At 52.4% G+C, this 23,125-nt stretch overlaps 1 protein-coding gene across 1 annotated transcript; it reads left to right on the plus strand.

The window, feature by feature from the left end:
• The first annotated feature begins 574 nt into the window (after positions 1-574).
• Positions 575-18,453, plus strand: LOC119099397 (heat shock 70 kDa protein 12A). Its single transcript, XM_037222536.1, has 13 exons — positions 575-780; positions 8,334-9,296; positions 9,658-9,833; positions 10,494-10,715; positions 11,032-11,218; positions 11,652-11,780; positions 12,648-12,859; positions 13,373-13,492; positions 13,869-14,003; positions 14,951-15,083; positions 16,318-16,493; positions 16,863-16,955; positions 17,548-18,453. Exons 1-13 carry the CDS (start codon positions 687-689, stop codon positions 17,644-17,646), a joined length of 2,739 nt encoding a protein of 912 aa, XP_037078431.1. The 5' UTR covers positions 575-686; the 3' UTR covers positions 17,647-18,453.
• Positions 18,454-23,125: the final 4,672 nt, after the last annotated feature.

Consider the following 23,125-nt stretch of genomic DNA (forward strand, 5'->3'; position numbering starts at 1 on the left):
ACGGGCGGCGGCGCTTGCGACATTGTCCGGACGGCAGCGGCGAGGGCGTTCTCGGCGCTCCTCGCGCCAGTGCCGGCGTCCGGCGGCGGCGGCGCGTGACGCGGCTGCGACAGCGGCTCGCCATGTCCAGCGCGCCGCCGCCACTGTGGCGGCGGCCGGCCGAGCCGACAGCCGCGCGCTACGCCGGCCTCCCGGCCGACCTGCTCGGCACCATCCCACGCCGTATCCTCATCGCGCGCGACGACTGGACAGACCGGCGGCGCCGCACCGTCTGCGTCGGCGCCGAGGAGCCGCCGCTGGTCACGGAGTCGGCCGGCGTCGGCGCCGCGCCGCGCCCGACAGCCGCCGTGCGCGCTCGCATTCTGCACTGGAATCGGCTGGCCGAGGCGGGCCGACCACGGCCGCCGTCGCCGCCGCGCGCGCGCCGCCGCAAGCGGCACACGATCGCCGGCAGCGCGGCGGCCCCCATGGCCGCGCCGGCCGTGCTCGTCCAGACATGGGAGACCAGGCGGAACGGAGCGCCGGCCGGCCGGGTGCGCGCCGCAGTGGCGCCGCTGCCGGCCGAGCACCAGCAGCGGCCCGACGCCGACGCCGCGGAGGAGGCTGGCACGCACACGGTCGCCACGCAGACGCACCTGGTCAGCAAGGTAGTGCGTCGGGTGCCGGTGGCGGCCAATGAGGTGTACATGGTGCAGGTGTGCGAGCCGCCGCAGTCGCCGCAGGAGGCACCGGAGCCAGCCGACGCGCGCTGCTCGCCCCGGCCCGGGCGCGGCAACAGAGGTCAGTGCTGGCGCTGCTGTGGCTGCTTACTGATTATTGTGGCAGTAATATTCAGCAAGCAGTGACCTCTGTTGAAAGTGGTTGTGTTTCCTCGTGTTTGGTTGCTAAATACTTTCTGTTTGTTTTTGGGTCGATATTTCCTTTTTCGAGGAGGACACGATCCAGGCAAGTGTGTTTGCATGAAAACAAATGCAACACGTGCCCTCGGTATGAGTTGGCGATTGGCAACCCGTGCAGAGATTAGACTGCAAACCAATTCTTAATGGCGCATGCTGTGGACGCAAGAGTGACTGAGGTTTGCACTGAGTTTTGTGTGATGCAGTGCCTTACGCCTGCTGTAGTCCCATTAAGACCCCTCATCCACTTGTACACAAAACGTCTTCAGTTTGTGGGTGCACCTGCAGCCGACTAAACCAAACTAAGCTGAACAGATGAGAATACAATGGGAGCGGCTGTATTCGGTCACACTTCCTGCCCGGACGGCCCAGCCCCACTCACTTCCTGTGCCGGCCGCCATTGTGCACGCAGGACACGGGTGAAGGGGATCTCACACATACCACGAGCGCCAGTTAGTGTCCGACGCGCAACCCGCAGCCTTCACACATACCCTAGTGAAACGCATTCCCTTGCTAAGATGTGATTCAACCGTTTTCGGAGTCTGTCCAGGTAATATCCTAGGTCACATGCGTGGTCGAAGAAGACAGCATGTCATTTAAGGTGCGTCATAACACCGCTCCGGGAGTGATGGTCCCACGTACTCAACATCAGGCCCAGCCATTTAATATTGCAGGTAGGCAAACCCTACATTGAGAACATCGCGCAAACCCCACTGATGCGATTGCATGCAAATCATTGCGCGGTAAATCATATTGCGCGGCAGATCCAGCTGGGCATCAATGAATGGGACTGAACAGATCAGGCAGGTGAATAGCATCGTCATCGAGCCGGGGGTGCGTCATTGTTTGATGCCTCCTGTCCTCTGCACCGAGAGCGCAGGGACCCGACCCGCTTCCGGCCAAGTGAGGGGCCGGCAATTACCGACGGCGGCACCGTGACGCCGTCCCCGCACTGTGGAGCGGCAGAATTTCGCGCCCGACAGACCCGGCAGCCCGGCATCGTACCAGCCAGGGCACGGGGTCTCGGATCGGTGAAGCACTGTCCCCAGGCCTCAGGAGCGCTGCCGGGCCAGCCGGCCACGTCAGCGTCAGCAAAAACTTGCGCTTCCGTTGTCGTCTCAGTGAGCGGCTGTTGAGGAGGACCGAGACCCGCAATCGACTTGTCTTTGCACCGTCCAGACGCTTGATTACGCGACCCAAGCTGTGAACGTCCATCTCTGGACGTTCATCTCATCTCGTCCATCTCAGAACATCAAGCTCTGAACGTCAAAAACTCGCGTCCATCCCCAAGCGCGGCCGACCATCGCCTGACCCACGGCACCGGCGATGCGAGCCGTGCGCCTTGTTCGCGAATCGTTTGTTCATTTTGAATCGGTGTGTTCGCGAATCGTTCCTTCGGCCTGACTGCCCAGCCACAGGAAGCGTCCCGCTTGGTGACGCCGGCGTCACGCGATCTGCTCGTGACGTCACAGAGCCAGCGGCAGCTGCGGAGTCAGGGTTAGCGTAACTCGCTGTGTTAAAGGTCATTTAATGTTGTGCAGAATTTATACAGATTTTGAGCGGTTCTTTAGGCATACATTACTTGCTCGTAAAGTTAGCGCATAGTGCACGTTAGAGAGGCCTCACCTAGTTCATATATAGATGTATATATATATATATATATATATATATATATATATATATTAGGAGCTGACTTGTAGTTTCAACCTAGCAAAAGCAGCTCAGCGAACAATAGTCATCAGGGCGATAAGCCAGAACTGCATCGGATCTTTGACTTTGCAGGCTGGATGAGTCATGAGTCAACTGATTCAATGCAAGCAACGAGACTGAACTAAGCTTGTAAAAATTGGAACGACCCTGAGTCATGGGCTGAACCAGCTCCAAAAATCTGTGAGTTGGTCCTGAGCTAGCTAACAAATTTGAGACAAACATAAATCTGCTATTTACACCCTCCTGGATGACTAGTTAAGATAACTAGAGACCACAAAATACGCATGGTAACTGGGGCTCTATATGAGTTCTTATGGGTCAGACAAACCTGAAATCGGTGTAGGAAATTCACTCAGACTTCCTCGTGTAATCAGCTTTAACCTAGATCATCTCCCTTTGCAAATGTTCATTCGGGCTTACAGCAAGTCAGTGACATTATTTGACATAGGTAACCGTGTCAGTGACGATATGTAACCTAAACAACGTGTTCCTTGTTCAATTCTGAGTACAATGACTCATGTTGTTGCATATGTCGAACATATATGTATGCTATTTGTCTCCGTTAATGTAACAATGTCGGCCCGCCGCGCGCGTTTGGCGGCATCGCCGGCTGCCGCCCGCCATCCACGTCGGGCGCAGACTGCCGCGCAGTACTCCTCAAAACCTTCGCTGCTCCAAAACCAGGAAAGCTAGGAGCACGTTCTCGGTATCAAAACACGTGCCCCATAAACTACTAAAAATTTTGGTGCATGCTTAGCATGTGGGAGAGGTATTCTGAAAAAACCGTGGGGGGGGGATCGCATCGACCCCCAATTAGGGCGAGGGTTAGAAGGTCAAAACCTTTGAGATTGTTTTCATATTTGAAACAAATCGTGTCAAGAGTTACCCCATGCGACATTTTCTTCAAAGCCAAATGTTGATTGAGATCATTGTGATGTTGTTACCTCCTCAGACCCTGATGAATTCAAAATAAGACATCCGTCGATGCCCTTATTCTCAAGACTGGAAGTGGCCATAAAACACGACGCAATGAAGCAGGTTTCAATAGAAGTGTATTATTTTCGCATTGATCTTCTCCCTACACCTGACTCAACATCGATGGAATTGATTTTAATTTGTATTTCAAGTGTTCATCTGTCTAAGAATCCGTTGTAAAGTTGCATAACTTCATCTTAGCACTCCATCGTCGCATTAGCGTAACGGCTTGCCAAGAGTCGCCTCCGCTGACAGCCGTGGCCTGATTTTGATCTCCTGCAGGTCAGCGATCTTACGAGGTATATTCAACTCGTGGTACCAAAAGATTGGCTTATTCAGCTGCTTACAGATAACAAGGTTTGGTGTCTATGCCGCACCGTTCGGATTTTTTTCTGGGACAATCTTGGAGGGGTTCAAATTGACCCCATACCCGAGTGCGGTCACGTTTCACGCTGTTCACGCAAGGTCAAATGTATCTTCCAAATTCAACTTCAGCCGTATAGACAAGAATCTATCTAATCAGGCAAACACATTTTCTTCAAGACGTTATGAAAAGTTATTTGTTGTTGCATGGCCACTCCAGTGCAGCTTTTCAGCCATCAGCTAACGGAGTAACCTCTCATAAACCATCAATAACTAATAGCTGCAGCGCATGGGGACAAAAAGACGTTGTCCAGCATAGGAAACCAGCAAGTTTCCACATATTTCATTTGCAAAGAATTAAAACCGAAGTTATAGTTCCGAGGCCGAATATGGTAATGGCTAGTAACTAAAAGTTTCTTGACCATTGAAGAACGACTTCCAGACCAAAAACCCATTCACCCTGTTCGTGAACTAATTTGACCTACAAAACTTTGGTATGCGAAAAAGCTGCATGCCCTGCAGGGCAAACCTCATAGCTTTAGTTGAATTCTTGCATTTTACGAGTCATTCCCCAGTACGCTGCAATTAGTTGAAATGGATAACAGACACGAGCGAATATCTGGAAATGGATGCCGGGTGCGTATTTGGATTCCTGGGCCGAAATTTCCAGAAACGTATATCGATCTGGGAACATTGTTCTAAAAACATTGTCCAAGAGCTTTTGAAAGCATGAGGTCGTTTAAATGTTGTCCGAGGTTCCCCAAGGATGCAAGATTCAATTCTGCAATAAAATCCCCTGGATCTTATCGCAACTTTAAGAGGTGTTACAAGGAGGACCCACTTGACAAGATATTCCAGGATCTCATTTTAGAAACAAAATTTTCAGTGTGCTGAAAATTGTGTACCGTGCCACACTCCGGCCCTAGCATGACGCCTGCAAAGGCATATACAAAACGGTTACCTTCCATATTCAGTTTCAGCTACGTTCCTTTCACAAATGGATTTCTGCAAGCTGCTCCGAATAGTACACCGCGACTTGATCTTTGTCAGTCTTGCAATGTCTTCAGTGGAAAATCGTTTCTGACCAGCCAGGCATTCTAAAGGGTCCTCTAGCATCCAAACTATTTCCAGGGTGCAACATTAATTGTTACATGTATGCATTTTTAATTTTGTTGAAATTGTAGACAGGATTCCGAACTTAATTCAGGTTTTGATTAGGAACTTCTAGGATCCAATGTCCAATTGAAAATTATCGAAGAAACCTCTGGAAACAGGTTTCTTCAGGAAAACAGGGAACAGGAAGCCTCTCCACATCTGAGATTCGCGCGCAACGCTGCTAGGTGCATGGGCTTTCTCACTGGGCTCACGCTGTGGCTGTTTCAGCGTGCTCTTCATGGTCATTTGCGCGCAGGTCACCGAGCATGAAAAGGAAACGAGCTTTCGTAACGGTAGCATCTTGAGTACGCTGAAGAAATCACGCGTTTTCAGTTTCTTTTGCAACTAACTGTGCATTATTGTGCGCTCGCTTTTTCAGCTCGTTCAAACATGTATTGCCGTCTGACGACAACACATGTTTGAGTTGTCGTCAGAAAACAGCGTCGAATGCTGTATAGTTGTATGCCTTGCAGCGCAACCACGTGTTATTCACCGTGACGTTCAAATTTGTTGAAATTGATAACAGACATGAGCACATGTCTCGGAATGAAGCTACTGAAGCGCAAACAATGCTCACAAACTTACAAGCCGGATATAATAAGCTCGTAACACACGCAGGCGTTTGACGAGAGATGACTGATAGTCTCCGACTTCCCACCTCGCTGTCGCCGCAAGAACATAAGGGTCATTGTAAATTGCTCGACAGCAGACTGGTTCGGCCGACGCTTAAGCCGCGCCCTGCCGAGGGAAGTTGACTTCCCCCTAACGGTTTCTCGAGCACAGGTCAAAAACGAACACTCACAGCGACACGAAATTTTCAGTACCTCTTAATTTATTTATCTGGCATTTTTTGTGCAAAGTTCAAGTTTTGATTTTCCAAGATCATTGGCTGATATAAGATCAAAGAGGCCAGCTTCTAACAAACTCGGACAACACATAACTTTTTTGTGGTAATTTGCCTTTGCTCAAACTTGTTATAGTAATAGAGCATGATAATACCCCCAGTTTGTTGCGATGAGTGTATGTACGTATACAGTATATTTATTCTTTTGGAAGCTGGCAAAGTCAATTACCTGAAGTCAGGTCAGTTTTTATCACCATTTCATAAGAAATGCAAAGTTCTGTGTATTTTGTGTAGTTTTGGTTTTTGTGTATGAGGAAAAAACGCTAGCCCACGTGTGCAACCACTGCATGACTACAGAGCACAATACCTTGGCCCAGGTTATGGCCTTCCTCTATGGGTGCCTTCTGCAAGACAACGATGAGCTAAAACTAGCCAGTTTTATTAGGTAATTGCGTGGGCAGAATTCGCATACTACACTGAAACGATTATTTGATATCATTATCATATCATGTATTCTAAGGCACAATGAAGTCACAATAGGTCACGTGAGGACATGCAGGGTCACATGAGCTCATCCAAGGTCAATAACCTATGTTCTCAGCAGCGGGGAGACTAGATTAACGAGTGTGATGCGTGTAGCCACCTCCCTATCATGTTTGTGGAGCTGTTGGCGTACAATTTCATATACCGGTGTACCTGTCCTTAGTTTGTTACAAAAGCATTGCCAAATGTCATGGGGACCATGCATAATGTGTGCAATATCCATGCGATTTTTGGTGCCTGTAGATGCACAGCATTCTATTTCTGTCCACAAAAAAGTATTGAACTGGTCACATAGACCCGGCTGGCACTTCAAGCTTTTTCATTTGAATGGCTCACGATTTGACTTGGGTTGATCACAGCTGGCCTCTAGGTCAGCCTAAAGGGGTATTTTTGTGTCTAGAACACGTTTGTCTCACAGCTATACATAGAAAAATAAATTTAGTCAGAAGCACATAGTGAAACAAGTATCGTTCTTGTATGCTACTTGTAGGCCAAATTTGAGCGATGACCTGAACTGACGTGATCCTTTTCGGGAAACAGAAATGGTCGGTATGAACCCCCTACGGTCTTCATATGTACTTCCGTGTCCTCAATATCCGTCATGCCGTGTAACATTGGTTTTAACTGCATCTGTCAGAACGACCGTTTTTGACCTTCCGTGTCCTCTGCCGACCTCGAAATGGACCTTACATAAGAAACAATGGTATCTTTGCCTTTCTTATACGGCGTCTGGAAGTTGGAGACCCCAGGGCAACTCAGCTTCCCCGGCCGGGCGCGCTTATCCTAGCCCTCCGGCCGAGCACAGGTCAAGGTCATTGCCAACCGTACCAGCACACCAACGGCATTCGTACACCAAATTTCTCTTTGCTTGTTTTTAAAAAGAACATTTTACGAGCTACGATCGCTCTGACCGAACTTCCTTTTATTATTTGCCTGGACTGGGTACGCGGCGTGTAGTAGTAATAATTGTAAGCGGGTGCGGAGGGGTTTCCGGTTCGGTAGGTCACGGTAGGTCACGGTAGGAACATTATTATGAAACTATAAATTTTGTAGTTCGTGCTGGGAAGTGCAGTCGCAAGCAAAGGAATGGAGGAGACTGGGAACGATGGGAGACCAAGGCCCATCTTCTCGCGGAAGTCCAACTATAAACCAATTGTAATGGATGAAACTGATTTACTTCAAAAAGAAGCTTGGTGGGCACACTTTTGGGACGTTCCTCCTGAGCATGTGAACGCAGCTCCCAGTCGATGCAGCAACGTCACGACGCCAACAGTTCAGGAGCCCTGACGTGTCGGGAGGGGCCCCTGACGAGTCGGAACGGCCCCTCACCCTTGTTGAATGATCCCTCGACTGCAGTCGCTGGCCGACTGTCAGCAGGCGATGCCGCTCTGGCCACTGCGGCAACGTCACGGTAGGCTACTCTGCTTCAAGGCAAAAGTGCAGGTGCGACGGCGGAAAGCAAGGTCAAGAGAGCGGAAAACAACGTGGACACCCCATTTATGGCTTTAGCTGCTTCTGCACAGTGCCCCAAGCGGAATGCGTTCATATACGGTTGATGCTTGAAAGAGCAGGGAAACATAAAGTTTGCGGTTGAGTGTGTGTCGTAAACGCGGAGATTGATTTTCTCACTTTCCATAACAACCAGAAAACCGATTGACAGCAAATGTGAGCCCGCCAACGGAATACAAACTGAACGTCTCATTGCAAAATGCTACATCAATGCGGCCATATCCTTGATTACACAGTCGTTCAAGCTCTGTAACGTGTAAGGTCCACTCTATTCCGTGACACAAAAACGCCGCTCTGTTGACACGGCCCCGTAAACTCTGACCCCGCCCCGCCCGCAGAGACCCCGCCCAAGCCGCCGCGCATGCTCCACCTCGAGACCAGGCTGGACTTCACGCGCGACCCGTTGTCCTTCTCATCGCTGACGTCGGCGGCGTCATCCGACGGCAGCCATGAGGGCGCCCCCCGCCTCACCGAGGCCATCAACCACGACCTGGTGCGGGCGCACGACCTGCTCGGGCGCGAGCCGGCGCCGGCGCCCGGCCGGCCCGGCGCCGATACGCGGCAGGCCGAGACCGTGCTCCGTGAGCTGGACCGAGCGCTGGACGCCCACGCAGCGCCCGCCGACCCGCACGGCTTCAGCTCGGCTTTCGCCGCGCAGATGGCGCGCGAGCGGCACCTGCAGACCTGGTGCGAGGAGGAGCGTGGCTCGGAGCCCGGCCCGGAGCACGAGCCAGGGCGTGATGTCTGGAGTCTCGGGAGCGAGGGCGACGCGCGCTCCCGTAGTTCGCCGAGTCCGCGAGGTGAGGCGCTGAGCATCGAGGGCAAGGCGCCGAGTCTCGGGGGCGAGACGCCGAGTCTCGGGAGCGAGGCGGGGCGTACGCAGGACGCCCGGTCGGCCAGCCCGACGGACGAGCGACTGCACCCCTCCGAGCGCGAGGCAGCGCCCGATGGTGCCGCCTGGAACCGCCACAGCCATACCGAGAACTATAACCTGGTGGAGGAGGTGACCGAGGCCGAGCAGAGCGTGCTGTCGCCGCCGCATCTCTGTGACAGCCTCTGCTCGGACATGGGTGACGTGGGCGTGACCCGCTACGCCACGCCCAGCACGGCGCCGACCACGCCCACGGCCAGTCCGGCACCACGACTCGAGTCACCGCCGGACCGCGCTGCCGGGCCAGCCGACACCCGGCCGCACGCGCACACCGTGGTCGTGGCCATCGACTTCGGCACCACATACAGCGGCTACGCCTTCAGCTTCGTCACGAACCCGACCAGCATCCACATCATGAGGAGGGCCGACGGTAGGTACCGGGACGAACGTCGACTGCAGCCGACATGGTTTGGCCAAAGCGGTATTCATATGAGGGCTTATCATCGACGATGTAATGCAGTCCGGTTATGATTGTAATTTGATCCGAATGGAGAGGGAATGAGCCCAGGCATGGTTACCTTTTCCACCAAATTTTTCTACCACTTTTGCCTTTTTTTTTAGAAAAGGTTGCCTCGTTCTTTTTGTGACGTATCTGGGTGCAGGACTGCTGACGGGCAGGAGAGCGGCGCCGTTCTCACACAATGTAACGTGGTTCACGCGACAGCCCTGGAGCACGCCGGTCTCGACTGTCAGCGACGCTGACCTCTGTATGACCGCACCCCGGCCCTCAGGCGGGGACCCCGGACTCAACAACCAAAAGACGCCGACGGCGTTGCTGCTGACGCCGCAGGGCGACTTCAGTGCCTTCGGTTACGCCGCCCGGGACGCGTACCATGACCTGGAGCCCCGACAGGCCGCCGACTGGCTCTTCTTCGACAAGTTCAAGCTCTCTCTCCACACGGACGCGGTGAGCAGCTACATGTTGTGCCAACACGGACGCGGTGAATGGCTGCATGTTGTGCCAACACGGCCGCGATGAGCGGCTGCATGTTGTGCCCACGCGGACGCGGGAGCAGCTGCGTGTTGTGCCCACACGGACGCGGTGAGCAGCTGCGTGTTGTGCCCACACCGACGCGGGAGTAGCTGCGTGTTGTGCCCACGCGGACGCGGGAGCAGCTGCGTGTTGTGCCCACGCGGACGCGGGAGCAGCTGCGCGTTGTGCCCACGCGGACGCGGGAACAGCTGCGTGTTGTGCCCACGCGGACGCGGGAGCAGCTGAATGCTGCGCCTATACGTGTCGTGCCCAGTCTGCCTGCAAAAATGCGAGTGGGCAAGCTCGATTTTTGACACACTGAGTGTCGCACTGCTTCTTCCTTCCTGGTGAAGGAGCCGCAGCGTATCAGACTCTGGACATAAGGGCCTGAGTGGTGTTTACATGAATTTTCAGGTGACGTTGCGGGATGTCATGTCCATTATGCCCACTATTCCCTTGCTGATACAAAGCTGTGTGTGACGTCCCCACAGTTTCGTACTGTTTGCGCAGCGGATGCTTATTTGCTCGGTTACTGTTGAATCGGTCCTAGCGTAACGTGTTTCCCAGCGATGACCTTGCGGCTGTGTGCGACAGAGCCTGAGCCTGGACACCTACATTCCGGCCGCCAATGGCCAGTGCATTTCGGCGCTGGCAGTGTTCGCGCATGCGCTCTCCTTCTTCCGGCGCCAAGCGATGGCCGAATTGGATGACCTGGTGGGGGACCCGGTGCCGCCGGAGCAGGTCCGCTGGGTCATCACCGTCCCGGCCATTTGGCGGCAGCACGCCAAACAGTTTATGAGGCAGGCTGCCTATCAGGTGAGCACGCGAGCCACCTGCAGCGTTCGCCGAGTGAAAGTGTGGCCCTCGTACTCAATGCGATGCCTTGCCGGCCTCTGAGGTGGTTGCGTCAGTTAGCGCGGCAGAAGAAGTCGTGTTCTGGGTCGTATATTTGACGGCGTTTCACTGCTTACTGCACTGAAACATCCCGTTAAAGCCTTTTTGTATGAGCGGCTCTACGTTAGTGATGATGACCCTATGATAATGACCAAAGCGTTGGCGAACGAGAGTCGTCCGACTTCTGCCCGCCTTACACTGCGAGGGAGCACACAGGGTCCGCCCTGAACGCCGGCAGGCCGAGCTGTGCTCCGAGGAGAGCCGGGAGACGCTGATGATCGCCCTCGAGCCTGAGGTGGCCTCCGTCTACTGCCACAGCCTGCGCCTGCACGAGCTGGTGCAGGAGGGCGGCGACCGGCTCTCAGTGCAGGAGAACCCCCACGGCGCCGAGGCGCGCACGGGCGCCGCCGTCGACATGGTCCAGGGTAGGTCTGCTCCGGCCTCCCACGTAGCCACCACGTAACCGACACACGAACCGGAGCAGCCGTGTACCAGAGGTGACATTTTAGGTGTTTGGATCAGAGTCCTTTCGACCAAAAATGATCATTTCAGGGGCTATGTGATGAAGGTACAGGTAACAGTGGGACGGGACTGCATGTGCCTGAGGCTCCAACCGCCGAGCTTTAGCCCGCTCAGGGACCCCCCCCCCCAATCCCCACCCCCACCCCCACCCGCGGAGTGTGCGCTTGGCGCCCATGCCATAGAAGACGAAACCATTATCCGAACCTTATCGTGGGCGAGGGTTTCAGATAGCATTGTGATTTTGATGTGCGCGGTACTTGTGATTTGGACGTGATTAGATGTGCACATCAACTACCGGGCTCGGTGGGAAGTTGACTACCGCGTGATGTCCACCAGGTACCCGGTACTTGGTGGTGGACTGCGGCGGCGGCACAGTCGACATCACCGTGCACGAGGTCATTGACTCGGGGCGCCGCCAACTCAAGGAGGTGTACAAGGCCAGCGGTGGGCCCTACGGCAGTGTAGGTCAGTCGGCCTCAGCTGAGGCAGTCATGCGGCAGTGTAGAGCAGTCGGCCTCAGCTATGGTAGCCATACGGCAGTGTAGGTCAGTCGGCCTCAGCTATGGTAGTCATACGGCAGTGTAGGTCAGTCGGCCTCAGCTATGGTAGTCATACGGCTGTAGGGCAGCCGGCCTCAGCTGTGGTAGTCACACACTAATGTAGGTCAGTTGGCCTCAGCTATGGTAGTCATACGGCAGTGTAGGGCAGTGGCCTCAGCTATGCTGGTCATACGGCAGTGTAGGGCAGTCGGCTTCAACTATGCTGGTCATACTGCAGTGTAGGGCAGTCGGCCTTAGCTATGGTAGTCATACGGCAGTGTAGGGCAGTAGCCTCAGCTATGCTGGTCACACGGCAGTGTAGGTCAATCGACCTCGGCTATGGTAGTCATACGGCAGTGTAGGTCAGTCGGCCTCAGCTATGGCAGTCATGCAGCTGTGTAGGTCATTTGGCCTCAGCTGTGGCACACCTACTGCGGCGTAGCTCAGTATGCTTAGGCTGCATTAGACGTGCTCTAGTGCTGGTACAGGCGTGATCTCAGCGTGTGCGACTTTAAACATACTAACCACACGAGCTTGCTGTTGGGTTTCTGGAACAACCGACGCTCGCTTTCCTTGTTTTGTATGCGTGAAACATTCCGTGTGCTCAACTGACTTAGAGGTGGACAACCAGTTGGCTGGCGGCTTTAAACTCTCCTGTGGACGAACCGGTTGTCCGCGCTTAATGCCCCAGTGACCGGACTTAGCCCCGACTCAGCCAGCGGATCGGGTACAGACATACAGTGGGCCCGGGTTTTGGACTCAGTTTAGACAGCGACTCCTGCCGCGCCCGCAGGCGTGGATATGCAGTTTGAGCGGCTGCTCTGTGATATATTCGGTGCCGAGTTTGTGGCCGGGTTCCGGTGTCGGCGGCCGGCCGCCTGGGTCGACCTCATGGTGGCGTTCGAGGCGCGCAAGAGGTCGGCCTCGCCCGGCAAGAAGTCCCCGCTCAACGTGGCCCTGCCGTTCGCCTTCATCAGCGAATACAAGAAAGCCAGGGGCAAGAGGGTGAGAGGCACGTCACTAGGGCGCACGACTCACTAGCAAGCGGCTGTATGGGATGCTTGCAGCTGTATGCAGAATGCTTGTTATGCGAAAGGGGAAAATAAGGGATTCTAGGGCCAAACGCTATCATATGTTCCAGTAAGCTGTGCTTCAAGCCATGTCAACAACTTTGGAGTTCCAGATATTGCCCAGTTCATAGTAAATGCGCGTGCAATGCTTGACTTGTGGTAGAACAGTCGTGATCAGAATATTGATCAACGTCCCAATATTGGTATACCTTTCATCCTTACAGGATGCATAGATATGATCGATAAATGTCGGGATGTGATTTGTTTCACGATGCAGCAGTAACTGATGGTGTCTGAGGTGAGCTGCCGCTGCGGACGTTGACCCCGCGCGCTGCCCCTGCCGCCGGTGATGTGGCAGATGATGCCGTGTCTGTGGTCAGGTGGAACGGGCGGTGAGGGCCTACAAAGCTGGCGGTGGTGTGGCAGATGATGCCGTGTCTGTGGTCAGGTGGAGCAGGCGGTGAGGGCCTACAAAGCTGGCCAAGTGCGCTACACGGATGGCATGCTCCGCCTGGAGTCCAGCCTCATGCAGCAGCTCTTCGTCCCCACCCTGAACAAGATCACAGAGGTATTACGCCGCCATACCGCTCCCATTTCACTAAGCGACTTGGCTTGGCTGCCATGCTGCCAAACCAAGTTGACTTTTTCTATCGGGAACTTGTGAACTGAAATCACCGAAGCATACTGTAGCGCCTGCATTGAAGCGCGACGACCTAAAACCCATACCTGAAACCAGTGAAGCTAACTGGTAACCGAGAGATAAACCTGATGCCTTTCTATGAATTACCGTTAGAAATATTTTAGTGCTTATGTCTGTTGTAATTCTCAATTTTACCGTCGTTCTCGAATGACCTTCGACGAGGTAACATGTTTCCGCTGAGGCCGATTGTTTTGCCTATGCGCACCATGTTACAAATTCCACAGCTTTGCATTCTTTTCCGCAGCAAGTGGAAGCTCTTTTTGCGATGGTTTCAAACATGCACTACCTCTTCCTCGTTGGAGGCTTCGCGGAATCCAGATTTCTGCAGGAGCGGATGAAAAGCGAGTTCTCGGAAAGGATCAAGGTTGTGATACCACAGGTTCGTGAATTCATGAATTCTCTTTCGAGTTTGGCCCAAGATGCCGTCCCTGAATGAAACAAAGTAGCGTCATGAAATGAATCGCGCCGAATGTTCTCATTTTAACAATTTTGGATGACGTTTTTCATGTGTGTGTGTGTATGTGTGTGGTGTGTGTGTTTGTATGTGTGTGTAAGTGTGTGTGTGTGTGTGTGTGTGTGTTGTGTGTGTGTGTGGTGTGTTTGCGGTGTGTGTGTGTGTGTGTGTGTGTGGTGTGTGTGTGGTGTGTGTGTGTGTGTGTGTGTGTGTGTGTGTGTGTGTGTGTGTGGGTGTGTTGTGCGTGTGCGTGTGCGTGTGCGTGGTGCGTGTGCGTGTGTGCGGGAGAGGGAGGGCAGAGCTGCACCGAGTCAGAATTTTGGCTATAGAGTGCTATCACACACACTTTTGTTAAGGAGGAAATAATATGCTTTCACCTAAGTTTCAATAAATGCTTCAGTGAGGAAAACAGGTTTTCAGACAGGATTGGGTGAAAGGGGGGGGGGGGAGAGGGGTAGTCTCTTTCCTGGAAGATGTGATAAACTTGTGGTGTTTTAATGCAAATAAATAAAGCGAACATTGGGTTCCCCAAGCACCCTCGAAATCTCCGTCACATTTGAAGTCGTCAGTTGTTTTTTAGGGTTCATGCTTTGTTTGTTTGGATTGCCTCGCGTGTTTCGTAACAGGAGCCTCACTGAACTGAGCTTCTGTAGGCGAACTGAGCTTCTGTAGGTGACACGCGCGTCAGTAGCATTGAAAGAATCTGACCTTGTAAGATAGGGTAACGAGGTCCATACGACACAAAATACATTTTTTAGAAAAGGTTATGGTAATGAAATGGCGCCTGGCCGACCTGACACACCGCGCTCTCCTCCCGTGGGCACTAGTAAGATATTCGGCATCAGGAGACGAGTCCATCGCGTCGATTTCAGGAGATGAGTCTGGCGATCCTGCGTGGTGCAGTTCTGTTCGGCCTCGACAGCAGCGTCATCCAAGTGAGACGGTCCACCATGACATACGGCGTAGGCGTGCTCAACAAGTTCATGCGCGGCATCCACCCACAAGGTACGGGACGTCAAGTGGCAGCAGCAAATGCCTTGCGGTGTGAACTACCACCGGCCGGGCTATCCCGAGTTGTGTAGTTCCAACGAGACTGCGTACCCATTCAGGTGTAGCTCCTTGATTCATTCATGTCATTGCCACTACCAATCCCCAACGCCCATGTCGTTGTCTTCCGGTATATCTTCTTCAATACGCGCCGGGAGGGGGACAAGACAATTTCCGGTTACAGAAAATGTTGCAGAAAATTTCAGGACGGCGCGGTGTAGCCACTTTGCAAAGCTGCTGACAATCAAAAGCGGATATTTTGGCTCGTAAAGTTGGATGTACCTTGTAAGTTTGCTAACCCATGACGTGTAAAAGTCAGGCCAACGCCGTGGGCGGAGACAATTTCTAGGGAATCGTTCAATCTCATACGTCAAACAATGGCGCTAGAATTACAACAAATCCCATCGAGCTAGTCAGATATGAAGGTGGGACCAAGGTCTAAACCAACCAGCCGTTTTACTGGAGAGCTTAGTGTATGAGATAGTTTCTGGTGCTCATTCCGAATTCATCAGTAATAGGGACCACAACATACCAGACGTCTTCCGTGCACTTCTTAAAGGTCAGGGCATGTCACTGACCTAAAATGACACAAGTCGACATTTTGTTGCTAGGAACATGCCGCCAAGCGTAATCCTTGGCGCTTATTCAAATGAAAAAATTAAAACAATCTCGTAGGCTTTTGGTCACCATGACCTTCTAAAGGTAAAAAAAGGCTACGGACTTTAAATGAACATCAGTGACCTTTTATTCTGAAGAGGTATCTATGTTCAAGACGTTTGCATAAGGAAATCTGGCGGCACTTTGCTAGCAATTTGGCCACCAACCTGGAGTTTGACCTTGTGTGACCTTATTTGACCCAAATGTCATGACCTAAGAACCTCAAGCTTTGACACACGTAGGCTCACATACTAGCCAGCCAACCTTGTGAATGTGGTACGTCTAGGCCGCTTAGTTTGTTGTTTGTTTCGTTTGTTAAAATATCAGGGGTAAAACTGATCCCCCACCCGAGCGAAGGGTATTCCACCGGCCACCCAGACGCGTGCTAAGTCCTTACCAAACCGTCCGCTGTCAATGTGCGAGTTGCTCGGGTCCGCTATCGGCCTGTCCGCTGGCCACCGCCGGTCGGCGGGACAGGTGGCACACCATCTGCGGCCACCAGCGCCTCGGTACACAGCGCACGGCGTCCCGGCAGGCAAGCTGCTGGTGCGCGACGACCGTGAGTGGTGCGCCGACATCTTCGATAAGTTCGTGACGGCCGACCAGTCGGTGGGCGTGGGCGAGACCCTGCTGCGCCGCTACACGCCGGCGCGCGTCGACCAGACTACCATCGTGCTCCACCTCTACTGCTCGCATAAGGAGAAGGTCACGGTGGGTGCAATGGCGCGGGCGGTCACGTGACAGGGCATCGCGCGGGAACCTTCGGTCAAACACGCCCTAAGCGGTGAAGAAGACGCAAACAGCTGACGACATTGATGCAGGCCAGGTCAAACGCTTCTAGTCTTAATGCAGCTGGATGCTTGAGATGCAGGGATGTCTCCCCTCGGACAAGATGGACGCGGAGTGAGGCGGCGATGGGGCCACCGGTGGTATGACGCGCACCAACCTATTGGCTCCTGTCGGTTTGTCGTGGTCTTTGGACTGTGTCTTTTGTGAGCGACGAGGGTAATAACCAACACCAGCCGTAAGGCTGATGACGAGCGCCAGCGTGCTGCCGCTGATGGCCTCCGCCATTTTCAGTTCGTAACGGACGAGGGCGTGGAGCGGTGCGGCACACTGAAGCTGACCTTGGATGGAAGCCCACTGAGTCCCGTCAAGCGCCGTGAAGTCCAGGTGACAGCCATCCTTCCACGAGCAGGCCCGCAGTCCTGAACCCAGAGACGGCGCTGCGATGTGTAGCGCACGATTCGCAGAGTCGTGGCTGGAATTTGTGGGAAGTTGTGATGGTCGTGTGGTGCAAGAGCCGGCAACCGTGCTTGGGAGGCAGGTGCACCGGATTCAAAGAAGGCTTGTTTGGCGCAAGTGGGTGCAAAACGTCCTTTGAGTCCTTGCTTAACCATACATCACCACTGGACAAGTGATAAGTTTTTGCTTAAAGCAGGGGGAAAGTGTTATTTTTATCCAAGTTTCGAGATCCAATGGGTGATCGAGATTCTGGCTCCCCCATCCCCGGAGAGGACAAACCAGCCGACAGACATTTCTGCCTGCCTGCCTCGGTCGGTATGATACACCCACGATTGCACTGTTGTTTTTTGGAGCGACCTGAATGAGCTTGTACTATGAAATTAGCTCTCCAGACAGCAGCTCCAACCAATGCTTTCACTATGTACAGCTGCTTGCGACACAAACTTTATTCTGTGATCACTCCGTCACGTGCCTCAGTCGGCCAATGCGCTTAGACGAACGTTTTTGTCGGCCGCCGCAGGTCCGGATGCGTTTCGGCGACACGGAGATCGTGGCCTCGGCAGTGGACGTGCTCACCCAGCGGTCCGTGTCGGCACACATCGACTTCCTCGGTCTCTGAGACGCAGCGGTCCGTGTCGGTACACGTCGACTTCCTCGGTCTCTGAGACGCAGCGGTCCGTGTCGGCATACATCGGCTGCCTCGACCTCTGAGACGCAGCGGTCCGTATCGGCACACATCGGCTTCCCCGACCTCTGAGACGCAGCGGTCCGTCTCGGCACACATCGGCTTCCTCGGCTTCTGGGGCCGGCCCTGCACCAGCGGCGATGCTGCCTGCTGTTGCCCTGTGTGTGTCCGTGGCGCAGCAGCTCGTGCTGCCCTCTGTGTGTCCGTGGCGCGGCAGCCTGTGCTGCCCTCTGTTCGACGATGCGGCGCGCCGTGTTTATGAAGGCGGCGAAATGAGATGTCGAATGGTCTGGCCGTTATGTGATGCGTAAAGGTGTAAAATATGCGTCGAAAGCTGTGTTTATACCGTGTAACGTAGGAAGGCTATCGGTAGTTGTTTTGCGACTTGGCCAACCTTGACTTGTGCTCGTGGCATTGCCACATCTGAGAAGTGCAGCACCGTAGTTGAGCTTTATGGTTTTACATGACGTTGCAGATAATGTGAGAGATGGCTGAATTATAATTTGTACGTAAAATCATTTAAATCTTGAGCACTCCATGCCCTGTTAGATTATGCTCGTTACGCTCCAGTCGGCAGGGGAGGGTGGGACATGTCCCGACCTCCGAATATTCATGCATTTATAGATATATGCGTATGATTTATTCACTTCAGTGACCATCGCGTTCAGACGCTGGTAACAATTACATATAAATGCTTGCTTGCTTACTTATTCATTCTGCTTTAACGAGCGCATCACATCTCCGTTCCCCAAAAACTGCCGTGGTAAGCATTTCAGAATCATCAACAAAGTGGTGGGTTATTAATGTAATTCATTTTTCGGAGCGGGCATCAGACATATCGTGAAAGCTTTAATGGCACTTGGTATAACGTAACTGGTTAATCATTCTGTAATGCCGTGATCATTTAAAGTCAAACCTGTTATCGATTGTGCCGGCTGTTTTGTGCGATGGTTTATTGTGGTTTGCCGTACAGGGCCTCGTACAGAAGTTATACGGCTCGAGCCTCATATGATAAGGGCAAAACTAGTTATTCTAACGATTCCTTATGTGGCTGTCTCGATTTTGGCATTTCGGAAAGCAGCATAGTATGTGGTGAAAAATGGCCTATGTGTGAATGTCATTTAATGTCAAAGTCATGGCGATCAAATGTGTTTGGTTACCACACCAAACAAAGAAGTGGCCCCTGTTCTGCTGCCAACATCACATCTCTATGGAAAGTGACACAAGGTATGCTGTCGTGCGAAATTGCAGTGTTAGCTAAATGCTGCACGTCAGGTTTTTTTGTGGAGCGCAGCATGCTTTGGTGCTAGTGTGGAGTTCATATCACACGCAGGGCTAGATTCAGATTCTGATCTGTGGAGTCGTCAGCACGTATTTCCTATTATTCGTGCTCCCAAGATTTCAAGACGCCATGCCGCCGTCCAGTAGAAAAAAAGATTTCCATGTGCGTTGCGTTCTTGTTTCTGAATGTAAAGGCATCTCGATGCAGGAAAACGGTGACATGATATGATGCAGAGCGCATGTGTCAGCACACAAATGTATTAGTTGTTGAGAGAGCAATACAGTGATCAACGCAATCCCTCAGCGGCTGCTTGTGAAGCACATTCGCCAGCACGCGCACGAAGATTATTGCGCCTCCTTCACTGCCGCGATGCGTCGAACATCGGAATGATTCTTCCCGGGGAAAGACTTCTAAGTGCGAACGTGCTCCAGAGAGTTATTGCCTTCACTGAACATACATTTTACTGCTCTGTTACCACCGTTCCACCAGTCTACCCCGTGCTGATCAGGACCCGACTGTCCCTGAATAACCTCACACGGGCGGTAGATGCGTGGCCAAGCTCATGTTAGGGTTGTATCGGTTATCGGTGGCATGCCCATGCCGCATCGACGATGTATGGGCAATGTCGGTGTAGCCAACGGCTGGCAAGATCGTGCTACAATGGTGGTCCTGCCCATGGTCCTGGCTGCCATGCCGGTCCGTTATCCTTCACAAATCGTGTTCCCGGCAAGACGCCTATTTCCGCCATCCACCTGGCCCATCTGGCCAAAATTGCAATATTCATGCACGATAAGCTTGCAGATCACCTTTGATTTCTGTCATGCAAACATATGACCATTGACCTATGCTTACAACCTTTGGACATTTTCGCTATTTGGCAGTGGTGCATCAGGCATGAACACGCGCTCGGGTGGCCGGTCGGATACCCTTCGCTCGGGTTGAGGGTCAATTTGACCTCCCTGAGATCACAGGAGCTAAGAGAGCTAGACACATCCAAATCCACAAGGTGTTTGTGTGTACGTGAACTCACTTGGGTCAAAGTTTGGGCTTCCTATGTCATGACCTCTGGGTGAAATAAGGTCAAACAAAGTCAATCTCCAGGTTGGCGTCCGAAGTACCCCCAGATACAACGCACCCCTAGTAAGACACTTGTTCTAGGCAAAGGGTCAGATGCCCATTTAAGGCCAGTAACCTTTTCGACCTTTTGGAGGTCACAGTTACCAAGCTCATGTAAGACTGCCTTGAGTTTTGCATTTGAATAAGCGACGAAGTTTACGCTAGGCAGTGTGTTCCTAAAACAAGATGTTGACCTGGGTCATTTCAGGTCAGTTACCTATTCGGACCTTTGAGAAGTCTATGGAAGATGTATAATGCGGTTCCTGTCATTAATAAATTAGAGATGAGCACCAGAAACTACTCCTGCAAGTTTCCGGCGGGCCCTATAGTAATAAAGCAGGTCGATTTTCACCTTGGTCTGACCGTGATACCTGACCCAAGGCCAATGGAATTTGTTCCCTCAACTGTTGCGTCGCCTAGGAAAGTATCTCAGGAATATATAAGTTTATCTAACACTTCGTTGTTGCATCAGACTGAGTGACTCCTAGAAAATGACTTCGCTGAATCAATGGCCACACTTTGACGTGCCGTAGGTCAGCGACCATGCAAGGTACATGTAAATTTTCGACACCAAACAATCTGCATTATATTGTCTACATCTTGCAAAATTTGGCGTGGTCGCCACACCGTTCAGAAACCGCCCCAGAGAAACTTCGTGGGTGGGGGGTGGGGGATGAAATTGACCACCCACCCGAGCGCGTGTTAATGAGCTCAATAAACGCGGTATTTGAACGTACTATATTGATTATCGACCACCACGTGCTCATCATGGTTTGCTGGATGTCGAATGCGTTATTTCCGGCACCATGAGGCCGCCGTCGGATACTGTGTCGTCCGTGCGCTCTCTGCTATTTCAGGTGCTCCACATCCTCGAGCGATTTGAAATGTAGCAGCAGAAGATTGGGCGGAGAGCGTAGTAAGTCGCATGCCTATGGAGTTGCAGTGTGAGCTACCGGATGCGTTTGTAAGTAGGTACCTCATTGTGTAGCTTGTGATCACGTTCTATTTATCCATACCTATCATGCGTGAAACTACTGATAGTTGAGAGAATAAGACGTTTGGAAAATTGGTAGTAGACAGAGGGGGGAGAATGAACATGTCTCAAATATACTTTACAAAACAGCCACAGAAAGCAGCGCTTTACTGCACATTTTTAAGAACCTGGTCTAAAGGTGTCAAAATTTAAAACGTATCCGGATTCTGTATCGCTAGTCGTTTCTCCTAGGGACTACAGAGTATCCAGTTTTCTCACAAGGAAGCTCAAAGCCACTGCCAAGGAAGGTCTGCCCAAAATTGTATTGTTTCTCAGATTTCAGTAACCTCACTTTGCCCTCGTCGGCAGATGGGTGCATTTTGACCCTTAGGTCTTCTTTTTGCACAAAACATTTATGTAAGACGTCCCTCCCGGACTGCACGACAATGTCGGTAACACAAACTGCCGAATTTCACGCCCAAAACACAACAAATATTACCCCACAGACCCGTAGATCTTGGACCGCTAGATCGGGCCTCCAATCCCAGGTGTCTCAGGTGTCCCGATGGTCCCAGGGATCCCTTCACCCCCCGTGACCTAAAGGACCACGTGAGTCCTGTGTCCCCTCTCGCCTGTGCCATGGGATCAGAGCCCACGTTTGGCCGCGCTGGTAGGAACCCTGGTTCCTCCATCATCCGATTGTGAAATTTTGTGAAGGAAGTTTAACTTGTGGTGAACCGGCACAAGCCGTTCTAACCCACTTATCTCATCTAATCTATGCATTTACGCATTTTAAAGGGCATGTTTTTGCCCCTCACAATTACCGGGATGCCCATTTAACCAAGCTAAATGCATTGTAGCTACATGCGGTAATTCAGGCCAAGGAGACCCTCAGAATTAAACTAGAGAGTGGTAGGTCGGGCTGAGAAGCCCTTTTCAACATCAGAAGCCCGTTTTCTGATCTTGAGGCCATCTTTATGAATCAGCTTCATGTCTAGATTGGAAGACTCAAATGTTGTTCGGGAGGCCCCCGCTACAAGCCAGGAGGCCATGTTCTGTGTTAGAAGGCAACCTCTGCATTCAGAAGGCCCCGTCTTTGGAATGGGAAACCCCGTTCATACATCAGATGGTTGCAGTTTCGGATCAGAATGCTGGGATAAGGAGGCGCTTGGCTAGATCTCTGGGCCCCCTTCACGAACCGAACACGTTCCGTTCTGGAAAAGGAGGTCCTTGTATGCATCATGAGACCAATTTCTGGAACAAAAGGCCCTGTTTCAGGAAAACTACGTTCTTTGCTGGACAACCGGAAGCCCCCTCCGCCCCCTCTCCAGATCGACATTGCTCGGATATGATGCATGTAATATTTTGATTAGGGGCGCGTGCCCTCGTTGCCCATTTCCTTGAATACAACACTGCTCAGCAGACTCCCTGTCAGGAGTAGGGAGGCTAGGGAGTGGAGTAGGCTCCCTGTGAGGAGTATCCATGATTTCGTCAAGGAGGAGGGAGCTGGGGGGGGGGGGGGGGGGGCACGCAGCATAGTGCCTTTTCCAGACTTTGGGGTCCCCCTCATCGCATTGCGACCAATAAGGATGCTTAGTACGCTATCCATATACAGGAACGTATCCTGCTATGCGCAGCCCTAGAAAACTAGGTGTGTTGCGTATGCACATACATAGATCTCCTTCACTTTCTCCAGATCATGGTGAATCCTGTCATTTTGAGGATTAGTTTTTTGGGAAAAAGACGGCAGGTAAGCTAAAGTTTGCTGCTGAATACAAACAAAATCAAGCTCGAGCTTAATTCCCAGCCTGGTCGATGTGGTCGGCTGATGACTAATGACTAATGCAAAGTTCCTGATAAAAAATAATTGGCGCATATCCAACTGCTGCTCTCAGGCTAAGGCACCAAGGCCAACATGGTGGGCCCCTGAACGATCGGAAGCGCCCCGGCAGACTGACATGTGGAACCCAGGGGACCCCGGCCAGAGCACAGGGCTCTCTGAGCAGTGGTGCGATCAGGAGTGCGCTCAGGCAGGTGGGAGA

Source organism: Pollicipes pollicipes, unplaced genomic scaffold (assembly GCF_011947565.3).
Source record: "Pollicipes pollicipes isolate AB1234 unplaced genomic scaffold, Ppol_2.1 Scaffold_4740;HRSCAF=5597_pilon_pilon_pilon, whole genome shotgun sequence".
NCBI classification, from domain to species: domain Eukaryota; kingdom Metazoa; phylum Arthropoda; class Thecostraca; order Pollicipedomorpha; family Pollicipedidae; genus Pollicipes; species Pollicipes pollicipes.